Source organism: Dermacentor albipictus, chromosome 3 (assembly GCF_038994185.2).
Source record: "Dermacentor albipictus isolate Rhodes 1998 colony chromosome 3, USDA_Dalb.pri_finalv2, whole genome shotgun sequence".
Classification (NCBI taxonomy): Eukaryota; Metazoa; Arthropoda; class Arachnida; order Ixodida; family Ixodidae; genus Dermacentor; species Dermacentor albipictus.
In genome coordinates, this window is record NC_091823.1 from 39,448,869 (window position 1) to 39,463,251 (window position 14,383).

General features: G+C 42.0%; 1 protein-coding gene across 2 annotated transcripts; it reads right to left on the minus strand.

Annotated features, from left to right (window-relative positions):
- Positions 1 to 2,726: 2,726 nt before the first annotated feature.
- Galk (N-acetylgalactosamine kinase) lies at positions 2,727 to 14,193 on the minus strand. Of its 2 annotated transcripts, none has more exons than XM_065432771.2 (7): positions 13,889 to 14,193; positions 12,736 to 13,248; positions 9,855 to 9,967; positions 9,599 to 9,756; positions 8,101 to 8,325; positions 6,320 to 6,561; positions 2,727 to 3,077 (listed from the first exon to the last, which is right to left on the minus strand). In XM_065432771.2, the coding sequence occupies exons 1-7, from the start codon at positions 13,900 to 13,902 to the stop codon at positions 2,915 to 2,917; spliced, it is 1,428 nt and encodes a 475-aa protein (XP_065288843.2). In that variant the 5' UTR covers positions 13,903 to 14,193; the 3' UTR covers positions 2,727 to 2,914. The 2 variants fall into 2 exon arrangements, with proteins under 2 accessions (XP_065288843.2, XP_065288842.2); XM_065432770.2 differs by lacking the exon at positions 13,889 to 14,193 and adding an exon at positions 13,341 to 13,788.
- Positions 14,194 to 14,383: the final 190 nt, after the last annotated feature.

Here is a 14,383-nt window from a genome sequence, read left to right on the forward strand (position 1 = left end):
ATTTACTTTTGTCTTTGCAGCTTTTCAATCACATGTTGTTACACCTGTCTTGAGATCTCTATTTTAATTTGGCATAAAACTCGGAAATGCCAGAATTTTAATGCAAACTTTAGTTAGTTTTTACATTAGAAACCTGAAATACATGCAATCTTGAAGATTTGTGACACCTCTACAGACACGGCTAGGTAGGGGGGTTAAAGGAGACTAGCATGCATATTTTGGAACTTTGCCCTGAATGCACACGAATACATACGCCCGTTATGAACAATTATGTACATTTAGCAGCAAGCTTGAAACTGCTGAGACTCGTAAGCTACAGATGTTTTACATCAGGGTGATTTTTCCAGTGACATTGGTGTTGTTAATCTCGCCTGCTTTAGGAGCTAAATATAGAATAAACTTGCTTGAAGGAAGTCCCCTTCTTGTATATGGCATATTGTGCTGCCACAAGAGTGTGGTGCAAGTACTATCATAATTTCCTTTCTTTTGTGCGTTATTTAGCAACGTTGTGTTGCCCCATCTTTCAACATCTTCAATACTTTCTTGCAAATGAAACTTATCTTTTGTAAAACATTACCCAACATTCATAATATAGAACAAGTCCAAATTTGTAAACGTTACAAAAATCCTTGAAGAGCTGGAAGGTATGCAATTGCAAAGTCGATTCAATGAACCGCGACTTGTTTTAACACATTCACTGGAATGTGGGTTGTGGTGGTCATTCTCCAGTGCAGCTGTGCAGGGCTGTCCAGCCACCTTGAATTTGTTGTAGAGTTTACGAATTCGGGATTATTTATAAGATTTTACAAATGTTTGGTCAATTTTTACAAAAACTTGCCTGTGTTTGCAAAATTATTTCAATGCTCGGTCTTTGACCGTACCCTTGAGTCTTGTTTGCGATTGGACACAAGAGATGTACCTGCTTGGAGCTAATTCATTCAGATCAATTTCTGACGCAGGCGAAATTGGCAACTGCAACAGCACTGAAAAGTCACTATGACCTAAAAATAGTGCGTTGCTTGCCAGATTGTGCTTTTCCAAGTTTGCTGTTGCTTATGTGATGTTTCTAAGGGTAAATCATCCTTAATAAATTTGTTTATGTATCCCAGAAAAAGTGCGTTCTGCAGGTAAACTGCAAAAGAAGCATGCTATTTCCTCCCCTTCCCACTCTATAGCCTTCCATTGCCGTAAGCAGGGGTTTTATAGGGATGTTAAAGTTCATAGGTTGGCAGGTTTGAATTTAGAAGTGCTATCTTCGCTATAAATCAATGGAGAGGAAAGCTGGTTGCTTCTGATTGGATGTGTCTAGGTGTCATCTCAAAACTTTGAGCAAGATTCAAAGGAGCATGACACACAAGTGGGAAATGGCGTGTGATGCACTCGTGAGCTATGACAAACAGGAATCTGGATTTCAACAGCGCTGATGCAGTACTCATGTCATTTTCCTTACAATTCAAACGATGATGCTGAAGATGGTTAACAGTCGTCAAGCCATGCTTCAGAAAAGAGTTAATTTAATTATGGGGTTTTACGTGTTAAAACCGCAATTTGATTGAGGCACACCGTAGTGGGGGGCTCTGGAAATTTGGACCACCTGGGGTTCTTTAACGTGCACCTAAATCTAAGTACATGGGTGTTTTCACATTTTTCCCCCATCGAAATGCGGCCGCCGTGGCCGGGATTCGATCTCGCGACCTCGTGCTTAGCAGCCCAACACCATAGCCACTAAGCAACCACGGCGGGTCAGAAAAAAGTTAAACACTACCAACATTAACAAGCGTGTTTGTGTGATGTACACAGGCACGTATGATGCATTTTAGAGAGTTAAGATGGATTTCCAAAGAGTCGACTTACTGGGCCCCTTCCTATATTTCCTCAAGGGAGTCTATTGCACTTCCAGACGCAAATGTCTGGAATGTCTACACCATGGGAGAGAAGTCTAACTTGTGGTTTATCTGAATAATTTTCGTATACTTTTTTCAGCATTCTGGTATTTCGGCTGCCCTACAGCAGCAAAAGTTTGCCTCATTAAGGATGATTTATGGACTTGCCCCGTTCATTACCAACTGTCATCTCAGCATAAAATAACAAGGTGGTTTCTATTGCTGTTCACATTTGTAGATTACCAACCATCATCTTGGGATAAAATAACAAGGTGGTTTCCATCGATGTTCTACATTGTAGATTGATCACACTGGTGGCACATGTGAAACACAATCAGCTTTATTGGTAGAAAAAGTTTGGTGCTGATAACAAAGTTGCGCTTGAGAATGCATTATGCAAATACTGCCTGCGGTGCAGTTGCTTTTGCTCATAATGCAGAAAAGGGTAAGGCAGGCAGACACGGACACAAGAGAAGTGTACAATGTGTCCGTGTCTGCACGCCTTACCCTTTTTTGCATTATGAATCCTTACCAACTAGCTCAGCTTTCTGTTGTTCTATGCTTTTGCTCCATAACTCTTGCAAAGCACACAATGTGCAGCTTAAAAACCTTGGTACATGTATGTATACTTGTAAAAATTGGCAATTTTCTTGACTGAACTGTGGGTAAATGGAATGGAAGTGCATCAGACTAGCATATTGTTTACTTGCCACAACAGAAGTAGTAAGAAAAAACAATAACATTGCTATGCAACAGAGCTTGCAGGCTAGAATAAAAGTATGAATATGACTTGTGTGGGCTTGGAAGAGCATCACCATTTTTCTGTCTTCATGAGCCGCTGTATTACGGTGGGAAAGGAAAACGACAGGTGTTTATTCATTTTGGCTTTTTCTTTTGCTGGTCCCACAGCCTTTAGACAAATCTTCCAACTGGGGAGAGGTCTTTCCCTTGAGCCAGAAAATCAAGCTGTCGATTTGCCAGAGTCTTCAGCACAGACGTGTTCACAACCATTGGTATTACGGCATGTGTGACTAGGGTACAAAAATGGCAGCACCGCTGCCAGGCTTGGTGACGAACATGGCCGTATCTTTTGCCGCGCTGTCACCGAACTTCCCGTAAAACTTGGTGCCAACTTCCTTCAAGAAGGCCTCCAGCTTGTCCGTAGGCACCAGGGAAATGCTACAGCCTCCCCACCTACAACATAGAATGAGAGATGTGGAACTCGAAAATGAAGTCGTGAAGCATTTACTGAATCTGCCAAAGAGCTTTGCCTTCCAAAGAATCTGACCATCTGTCAAACAGGAACAGAGAAGCAAGTTTGAACAGAATACAACTAATATTTGGATGTAGACCAAAGCTATGAAAGAGTATGATTACAGGAGAAAATGTAAATAGAGTGTGATTGAAACACGACGTGAAGACGTGTTTTCCTATAACTTCCTTCGTTTTGGCTAAGCTGTGGCACCAATATTTCCAGCTTTCTGTCCAGTAATGATTTTTGGTAAACAATCGGGCATGTTGGTATATCCGGCTCTGACATAGCTTACCTTCCCAAGCTTCTATGTCTAGGAAAAAAAAAATACATACAAGGAAAAAAATCATGGGGATCCCACTCACTGTGGGAATCGATGTAGGCGATGCTTTCTGTGCAGTTTGCTTTGATTGACAATAATTAGCAGTGATGTTGACAGCGAATATGAGAGTGGTGAGCTGATGTTAGATGTTACCTTATGTGCTGGTTCATAACCTCTGAGAAGGTTAGCATTGTCATTGCCTCACATAGCACATTGCATCGTCACAGAAGTGTTAAACTTTACTTGAATTATTGGGCTGTATGTGCCAAAACCACAAGCTGATTTTGAAGCACGCCATAGTGGCAGACCCCAGATTACAGTAAAAACTCCCTAATTTGGATTTCACGGGGCGGAAGAAAGTGTCTGTATTAACCGAATGTCGAATTATCGAGCGTATCAAGAAAACAATAAGCAAATGCATACTATGCCAACACGCTTTTATTTACTGAATGAATCAGCAAATCCTGTTTTCGTGGTCGACCATCAAATCAACACTTCTGCACCCACCGCATAGCTTTGCGGCTATGGCATTGCTAGAGGTAATGGATTTGATCCCAATCACAGCAGCTGCACTTCGACGGGAATGAAATAAAAAATGCATGTGCACTTAGATTTTGAGACACGTTAAAGAACATCACGGTGTCGAAATTAATCCGGAGTCCACCACTACGGCTTGCCTCATAATTCGAGCGTGGTTTTGGCATGTACAGCCCCATAATCCAATCAAGTTTAATACTTCTGTCACAATGCGGTGGGTCATGTGAGGCAATGACAACGCTCAATCCTCTCAGAGGTTATAAGATATGGCGCACAACAACGCCTCAAGGAAATGCCTCTCTCTGTGTGTTCTGTGTACTATGAAGACAAACAGCAGTGGTGTACCCAAGGTAACATTTAACATCAATTCACCACTCTCGTGATAGCCTAAACGGTGAAGAAATTAAGCTTTAGCCGTCAACATTACCGCTAATTATCGTCAATCAAAGCATCCAGCAAGGAAAGCTTCGCTTACATCGATTCCCACAGTGTGTGGGATCTGCATAATTTTGTTTTTCACATAATTTTCCTTACAATGGAATAATGAACATTAACTTTACACTGCTTTATAGTGTACAAGTTGGAGCACTCCACAGAATGCTTTCGTGACAATGTAACATCTTACAGCAGAGAAAGGATGTATAGAAAGGCAGGGACCTTATGCGTGGAGTACCTTTGGGAGCACTGGCTCAGAACATTGCATACTGATAGCAGACAATTGTTCAGCCTATCCAACACTGTGTACACAAGTTGCTTCTTGGCACTATAGCTTACAGGGACTAGCACTACCTCCGCTGGTACAACCGCAACTAGCATGAGCACTCACAAGAGCACTTTTCAAGCAGCTCAGAGTGCATCTGTTCAGCCACTTGGATGAACATTCAGGGTGTTGGTGGTCTCAATGTATTATCGTTGACTTTGTTATCGTTGACTTTATGTTATCGTTGACTTTGAAGGCATTTACAGTAGCGCTTATGGTTATAATGCTAGTGATAATTTAATACAGTCCAGCATTTCTACAATGAAACAGCCTGTATAAGGAAGGAATAACTGTGTCGTGGTTCTATTGTGAGAAATGTGGTGTGCATCCTTTAAAACGAAGTGACCTGTATACTGAATAATTTTGGAGGTGCCAAGTACTTCGCTATAAAGGCATTCGACTGTAGTGCTTTAGCAAAAAGTGTTTCTAAAGGAAACTATGCAGTTGAATGTTACAAAGCAATACACAGGTTTTGAGAGGTGCTGTGGTGGAGGCCTCCAGATTCATTTCAACCACATGGGGTTCTTTAATGTGCACCTAATTGAAATATACACAAGTGTTTTTGCAAGTCATCCCCTTTGAAATGTGGCCACCAAAGTTGGCAGTCAAAATTGCAACTCTGTGCCCAGCAGTGAAATGCCACAGCCATTGTGGTGGGCAGAAAGTGCTTCTAGCTGCTGAAAAGCACCGTTAGGATTTTTTGACATTGGCAACTTGCAGAGGTTGTGCAACCAAGTTGGTTGCATAGCAACTGGTCGCAAATGGTCACTTTGGTTGAAAAGCAACTGTTTTGGGTCAGTCGCTCTCTGCTCAATATTTCAGTCACATGACTGTAGTCGCCAAGCTGCTGAACCAACCAGTAGTGCAGGAGCAGGACATCTGTATATGGTGTCGCTTATTTCATTTAGTGATGGCGGTGTGAGCAGGCATGAATGGTACCAATAGCGAGATATTTTAGTGTGGTGTCTGGGAAGTCATGCTAGCCAGTGTGAATATTGGTTGCCATGAGTCATACCTTGGTCACCAGTTGTGATCAGTCATGTGACCTCTGTCAATTGCCGGTGTGAATGCACCCTTGGAGTGAAGAACAGCTACATCAAGAGAGCCAATATTTGTTGCTAGCTGTAGGAGGGGCATGGCAGCATTACACATGCTAATATGAAGGCAAGAAGATACAGGAGATGCGCTGGTATACAGAAATACATAGAAAAAATTGAAAGCAAGAAGGAACCAGGATTGTGACAGCAAATCACAAAGCTTAGACTTTTGGTAAGCTGCATGTTGTGCCACAATGTTGAAACTCCTTTGTCAGCAAGAGCGATGGTCACTTAACTGATGCAATTATCCCCTTTCCTTCAAACATGGAAAGCTTCAACGAACTCGCAGGCCAGCTGCTGGACATGACTGGCCAAAACGACCGCATCAGAAAAGACAAGAGCTACATCCTCATAGTATATGCCAATGTGTGGCAAAATAGGAAGGGTTGTACACTTGTGTACTTGAGTGATGCTGAGTGCCAACAAAGCATTAAAAGCTGTAAAAGATCTAGCAAGAAACATGCATACCCTGCGCCAGTGAGGCGGGAGCCCAGTGCGCCTGCCTGTAGCGAAATCTCTACCAGAAGATCAAGGTCCGGGTGGCTGCATTCATAGAGATCGCGGCAGCTTGTGTGACTATCATTCATCAGTTGTCCGAGCTTGGAGAGCTGCTCTGACTGCGACAAGGACTGATGACTTCCTTCGCATACATCCTTGAACTGCCATACTCGGCTTGCTTCTTCGTACACATGAACAGCTCGTTGGTACAGCTGCAGAAATGCAAAAATCATTGCGCATTTGGCTTTTTCAGGCAGGATATCAATACACAAGGCCAACGTCGCAACAGTGCAAAGAGGTACAGCAGACTCGCAACTGAAACTCGAACTAGTTGAAGCTGTGGTTGGCCCAAATGACACAATTCTGGTTGGCCCAGTATGTTGTTGGTGCTTTTTGAAGTTAATTGAGTTTACTAAATATTGCAGCTTCGATATAGCACATCATGCATGAAAGCAGCTGAAAAAATACTTTAATTTGGAAATTTCGTGTTATCACAATGTAACGAACATTGCCTCTTAGGTTTCACCACTTCTTTATCAGTTTTGGAAACTTTGCTTGAATAGCTAGGAAGGGGAGACTTGGGAAACTCAAGATAAGTTGAAATGTAGAAGGAAGACGAGGATCACCAGTACAGATAGGGTTAAGTGCATGTGCCTGTCCTGGTTGCCTCTGTCTTCCTTTTACACTTCAACTCAGTCGTTATAGAATGCCAATTTAGGAACTTGGGAAGTGTGGTTTGCTAGACACCCATTAGAAGTTCCTCTGCAGAAGAGAATTATCCCAGTCCATAAGTTAATTTTATTGTGATAAACCCATGTCAAAAAAGCAAGAGCTTTGGTGTGTTCCTATTCTGAATGCCCGTTCTTCCTCACTACATACCAGTGCTATCAGCAATGCTCGTGTCAAATTTTTTATTGCCCCACATGTCACACAACCTTACGAGTATGGCAATCCAACTTCAGCAGAGAAAATTTTCTCTTGCGCCATTGTCCACAACTTTCGAGTCTTTTGCTGTTATTCAAGAATAGAAGAATGGTAGAGTTAACGCATGAACTTTCATTGTCGCTTTGGAATAAAACTAAATGTTTTGGAGTCGCAGTTTGCTGTGGCACCTTTCAAGGAGATGAGTAAAACGAGAACAAGGTGTTCACATTGTTCTCATTTTACTCATTGTCTTGCATTTACATCTCATGTCTTCCCCCCCGTTTTCCCTACCTTTCAAGGAGGTAGCACATATTTTATAAATAGGAATTAGCATGAAAATTCAAACAATATCTTCAGTTAACTTATGAGCAACCTTCAAGCAATCACCCTCAAACACATGGAGAGAATTTAGTTGGTCTACTTTTTAAAAATGGATAAATTCATTGAAAGATTGCATCTTATTTAATTTTTATATTCTCACTTTTCTTTTCGTTTTGTGCAGCTGTAGAATTACAATCTTCCTACCTTTCCTGATTATTGACCTTTGTTTTATACGTTAGTGTATTGTGTTTTCATGTCATTGTATATTGCTGTAGAACCTGTAACAGTCAGCTGTACATGCTTGTCAGGCATAAAGGTTGCTCATTCCTGCGGGGCCAGAAATTTCAAATGACCTCTGAAACGTCTTTACTGTGTATCACCCTACTTTTGTTTTGCTAACTGTATGCTGCCTCCATATTTTGGGGGCAGCCATCTTAACAAGCTACTCGGTGCAGCGGCATTCTGTGGCTGCGTCTGAAAGAAAAATAAGAATTAAATGCGCTTGCCTTAAACTCTTGCAGGTGCTTTGTGTTCTTTCCAAGGAAGCACTTCTCAAACTGAGCGTCATCCATGCCAAAGAGTGTACAAAGTTCATCCCTTGTGTAGACAGCTGGATGCAAAATGTTCTTGACCAAGGTTCCCATTTCGTGCAAGGGAACCTGTAACAGCGACTGGAGTTCTCCGAGCTTGAGTTGCTTCCTCAGCTCTAGACCCCGAGCTTTAGCAATCACCTGAACACAATAAAAGCAAGAAAATAAACATAAATCAACATAGGATCATGAATTTGCATGGATAATTTATAAAAGCATGTAGAGGCATGACACAATTGGCAATGAGTTCTGCTGCTAGCTCTGAAGCGGCGTTTTTGCTCCGCTGGAGAGAAGTCATGCTTGTATGGCTGATGCAACATCTGGCATTTTACTGTTCTATTCTTTGCCTAATGTATTGGCAAAACATCAGATACTGAACCTTATCGATCAGACAACCATGCATTCTGAGCAGTAAAGCGGAAAAGAGTGGCTCGTGGTTAACCAATAGAATTTGGTGCTAATGAAAGGGAAAAATTGACATCTACTTTGAATTGTAGCACGAAGATACAAAGGAAGCTTATATGGGTTTCCCAAAAGGAAACCCTCGCAGTTGAACAATTTTTTTTTAACTGCGAGGCTTTCTTTCTGAAGCAACCTGTATAGTTTTCCTTCGTAGAAAAAGCTTCGTGCTGCTATACAGGTGGATGACAATTTTTTCCTTTCATGTACTTCACCATTGGCTTCTGCAGAACTGATTTGCCATATTTGCTGCTAATGTGTACACTAAATTTGCATTGAAACAACAGTTTTTTAAAACAATGCCACGCAAGAAAATTATAAAGCTGAAATGCATTTCACTGCATAAAAACATTAAGTCACACTACTTTCGCATGCGCAGTAACATAGAACCAGTACAACATATTTTTCGCGACGAAGTGTGCTTCATTTGTTCTACAACATGCTTCAGAATTTTTTGTTCTTTGCAAGCCTCCTTTTTAAAGCCTACAAGAACTGAAATTTGGGCAAGTTTGTAAGAATTCATATTTGACTTAGAGCACAACAAACACAAGGACACAAGAAAGGAAGACCAGACAAGACGAGCGCTACTGTTAATAGTAGCGCATGTCATGTCTGGTTTCCTTTCTTATGTCCTTGTGTTTTTATGCTCCAAGTCAAATATGACTACTTTAAAACCAGATTTATTTCATGTTAACGGCAGAAAGACTTAAAAATGCCTAAATTACTACATGGTGCACACACTAATGTATGTGCGTTTCCATTACCATTTCTTTTCTTTGTGTGTTTTATTTTTTTCAGCTCTCAGTGGGTTAATCTTAATAAACAGGTACGCCTAAAATAGCATTCAGCTTATCATTTCACTGAACTTGCACATTGAGAGGAATGTACACTGCATCAGATAAATCCAGATAATGTGCACAGTCCTACTTTAGTCACAAGAATGGCAGTACGAAACCTGTGCAGCGATGAGGCATTCCACAACACGGATGTTGAAATCCGATGTTGCTGCTTTGTTCATTTCCACAAGGCTGTTGGCAACTACAAATGTTGCTCCCTCGGGTAAAGTTATGCTTGTGGTTCTCAGCGGGTTAAACTCAATGAGCTTGGCAGTTCCTGGGAGAGAGAGGAGGAAAAAAGTGTTACAGGGATCATTTACAGCCTCATACTGAGCACTGTCGGTGGAGGATTTAGATGCACTTGAGGAAACTGACCTGGTTCAGCAAGGAATGCAATGGCCTGGTCCATTCCTCCTCCCTGGGTGCCAATATACCTTTCTGATGCAGCACACAATGATGCCAGCTTCATCTTTGGTACAGCAGCAGCCCTGAATTTTATCATCACATCGTTGAATCAGTTTGAGGAAGCTGTGGTATGTCAACGACAGATTGTCAAGTGAAAATCACAGAAGTGACAAAGTTTAATGCATCAGAATTACATCACCTGCCTGCTTCACTGCATATGTAGCTTGGTCTCTCATCAACCTTGATCTTGTGTACCAACTACACCCACCTTGTGTCTGCAGATTTTCTCATCTCACCACTTTACCCAAGTATTTATGGTGCCAACTTTGTTTTGATTTCCTAGGTGTCAAGCTCATTGTACTGGCAACAGATTTCACGTATGGGGCTTCCAGCTCAAGTCCTTTCACGAGTAATTTTTGGCTACAATATTGTCACATTTACCCTATAATCCATCCTCTTCTATTTCTCTCTTAACACTGTACTTTCCATCTTCCATTACATTGCTTGTTGTGCTATCCCGTTTCCTTTCAAGCTCTTTCATTTATTTCCAAGTTTTGGCTTGATAGCTATGACGAACAAACAAATGCCATACTTTCTTTTTCAGACATACTGCAAGCTTGGAAGTACTCACACAAATGGCAAGATCATTTCTTATTCTCCAGGAAGGTATTCTGCAAGTGCATGCTAAGTGGACTGTCCATTTCAGCTTGCACTGATTAGATAGAGCTCGAAGTCGGTATCGCAGGAGCTAATCACCACCACCAATTCTCAAGCTCTATCCATTCAGCGCATATTGAAAGTTGATTTTGTCTGGCACAACTTAGACCTATCATGACCTAAACTGGTCAAATTATTTGCATCTGCTCTTATTCATTACTTACAGTTGCTAACTTCGTGTTGTGAGCAGGAAGTTAGCGACCATTAAAATGTTCAATTTTTTCATGCTAAATTTCAAGTATAATACTATATAATTCCTTTCCTACTTCAGATCAAAGCTTCAACAATGTATGGCAAATTATGTACAAAATCACAGTACATTAGGCATGCTTATCGGTAGTAAAGGTCCTTCATGTTTCGCTCATCATCATCTTTCTATCTTTTTATGTCCACTGCAGGACGAAGGTCTCGCCATGCGATCTCCAATTACTTCTGTCTTGTGCTAGCTGATTCCAACTTGCGCCTGCAAATTTTTGGATTTCCACCACGTTTTCTGCTGTCCTCAAATGCACTTCCTTTCCCTTGGCACCCATCCTGTAACTCTAATGGCCACTGGTTATGTATCCTACGCATTACATGGCCTGCCCAGCTCAATTTTTTTTTCTTTTACTGCCAACTAGAATGTCGGCTATCCCCATTTGCTCTCCGATCCACACCGCCCTCTTCTTGCCTCCTAATGTTTTTGGGTAAAACCCAATAATTGTTTGTTTTTGCACCCCGAATAAGTTGTCTGAAGATTAGGTTAAACCCAATTTCTCACCAAAGTGCATTCCCTAAAGGATGAGTTTAAAGAACATCTGCTAGAAGGAAGCCCTCAAAAGAGCAATCATGTGCTTATCTACTGGCAGGACGCCACTGCTCACTATCCAAACCTAGCAAATGCAGAACTGACGTTGCTCTGCATTGCGAGCGATAGCTATGATCTTGAGAGGACATTTTACCTACTAAAGTACGTTCACGCCCCTGACTTGTCTAGGATGGATGCAAAAATGGTCAAAATGTAAATGTTAATGTACATCAACAAGGACATGAAATTAGAATTTTATCATACCTTTTGCAGAGCATGCCCATGTGCACTATTGGTTGTTCTCCCTACCTTTCATTTACCATTTGCTCTCTCTCTCTCTCTTTTTTTTTCCTTTGTTAAAAGAACTGTGGAGAACAAATCAAGGAAAGAAACGCCAAGCATGCCTCTATTTATTTTTAATGCAATTAGCATGCTTTGGGAATTTCACCCCCTTTTCGGTATGATGTTCGTGTCACCTCTTTCAAGCCAGTTTGGGTCACTGGATATGCTCCACTGTGTACACGCCCAAAGAGACGACCTGGGCCATTGAGTGTGTGTAACTGAGCATGTGACACTAAATAGGTACGTGAGAACAATCTTGGCCAATCCTCCAGAATGGTTATGTGCCACTGGGTAGGTACCCGAATAGACAAGCAAAACAAAAGGCAAGAAGTGAGAAAGTTGGCAATAGTTACCTGAAGAAGTTAGCTGCAGAGAATTGAAATAGTCGGCATCAAAAGCAGCCGAGTGTGGAGAAAGAAGTGAAGAGAATGGGACCAATGCACGCATCCAGCAACGAGCGTTAAGCTACATAAAGTGAAGTTACTTACACAGAAGTGAAGAATTTGGCAATGTGGTGCGTCGCTGCATTGTTTTAATGCTAATTTTCCTAACGTCAGCATTCAGTGTGAAATAGGCTCAGGCACAATTTTTGTTAATGTGTTTTGTTCAGAAAGTACTAATAATGCCTGCCAGCGAAGTTTTGCATTAATAAGCCCGTCAGATGACTTGCAAGCAGTGCTCTTTGCTATTACATGTTCCTGTGAGCGATTTCAATTGTTTAAATAAAGTGCTTGTGTCTGCAAAAAAAATGTATTTGCGAAAGTTAACAGGAGAATCTCAAGCCAACGAAAATCCAGGTTACTCCCCAGTTTTCCTCTATATATACGACACTTGATTTCAACCCCTAAAATTAAAAAAAATATGTGCATAAAGCCAGGAAACGAAGAACCGTATCTATAATAGATCACTTTATGCAAAAGAAAATTTTGCATTTATATGACAGGTACATTCTTACTGCTTCCATGCAACAACAATGCAGCAATGAGATAAACATTGATGATTTACTTGTTCGCCTGTAGTGTAGCAAGTGCAGCAGCGCAGACCAATGCACTTGAGCTTGACAAACCCGCAGACGGTGGAACAGTGCCATGAACCATGACGTCCAAGCCAGGCAGAGGGACACCTAGTTCACAAGCTCCTGCGTCTTCTACAGCTCCTTTGACTCCACACATAAAATAGTGATGCCAGCAGGGTTGAACATCATCAATCTTTAGACCATCCATGGGTGCTGAGTAGCTTGGGTAACGGCTGTCAATATTGGTCAACTGCAACAATGTCGTGTTGTTGCGTCCGCAGGCCAGTAAAATGTCCTGTTGGACTGCCATTGGTAGAACAGCATATCCACAGTAGTCAATGTGTTCGCCAATCAGGTTAACCCGTCCAGGCGCCCTGACGTAAAACTCAGGGTCACTGCCAAATGTTGCGCGGTATTTCGAGCCGATCAGCTCGAGACGCTCACGATAGTCTTGGTCACAAACGTCAGCTAATTTCACCCGTGGCGGGCATTGGGCTGCGTGCCTGCATAAAGTTTGTCAGGTTTCAGAATTTCTTTTTTTCTCACGCGAGAATCACAGCTTATCTGTCTGCACAATGAATACAATCGTACTTACGCAGCCAGCAAAGCATATATATGTATATATATAAAAAATACCCAGGATAACCACATTTAGCAACCAATGTCACACGGGTATTTTTGAAAGCCGAGCCCGATCGGGATAAAATTTTGCGATGGCGATTGGCTCCCTTGCGCAAGCTGTTGCTAGGAAGCCAACTGGGAAATTCGATTGCGATAGGGCTCGATCGCAAAGTGTCTGAGTGAAACCGCGATCACATCAGCTTTGGCAAGATACACATATAACGATAAGCACAGGTGTACTCTACGAACTTCAGTCATAACGCATCGCCCTTTAATGATTTTACAAATCTTCTAATGCGCTGGGCAGTTATTTCTGCGTAATGCATTCATCGCTATTCTTGGTAAATAATATACAAGCGTATATAACGGACAACGCCTTTGCTATGGCGTCAGGGGGAACTCGCGGCGATCCCTTAAAGAAAAACCTGGGCTAATACGACAGGAAGATGCGTTACGGTTTCGTTTGCAGGTATATTAACGCCGTTCCTTGAACTGCACAGAAATAGTCGGCAAAGTACTTACACCGGCTCTCCCATGATATAACGTTGATACGTGGCCAATATATCGAATGCGCGTTAGACTTTCCCCGTGTTTTGACTGGCACAGAAGCGTTGTCACCACGCCCCCGACTACTTCAACCTTTGTCTCTGAACACTTCAGTGAAATCTAATCATGCCAGCTGCTTCCGGCGACGCGCGGATAACGTAACGATCTGCTAGACTTGGTAGTCAGGTGAAATGATTTTATACATTTGCTACATTCGGCTGTGTGACTCTTATGGAAGGGCAGTTACGTATAAAACACTTCTCTTTAAGCACACGGGGAATAATAAACGAGTATCGCCACCGGATGGAAGCGCACTCAAGTTCGTACCAAGCCGTAGCTATGCCGGAGCGTTATTTGGGTTGTTACCAGTAGCAACCGGCACACCGGCATTTGTCATCATGGTTGGTGGACTTGCCGTAGATTGCGCTGTGTTTAGCGTGTGAAATTTAGCATTTGATGAGTACGGCGAAA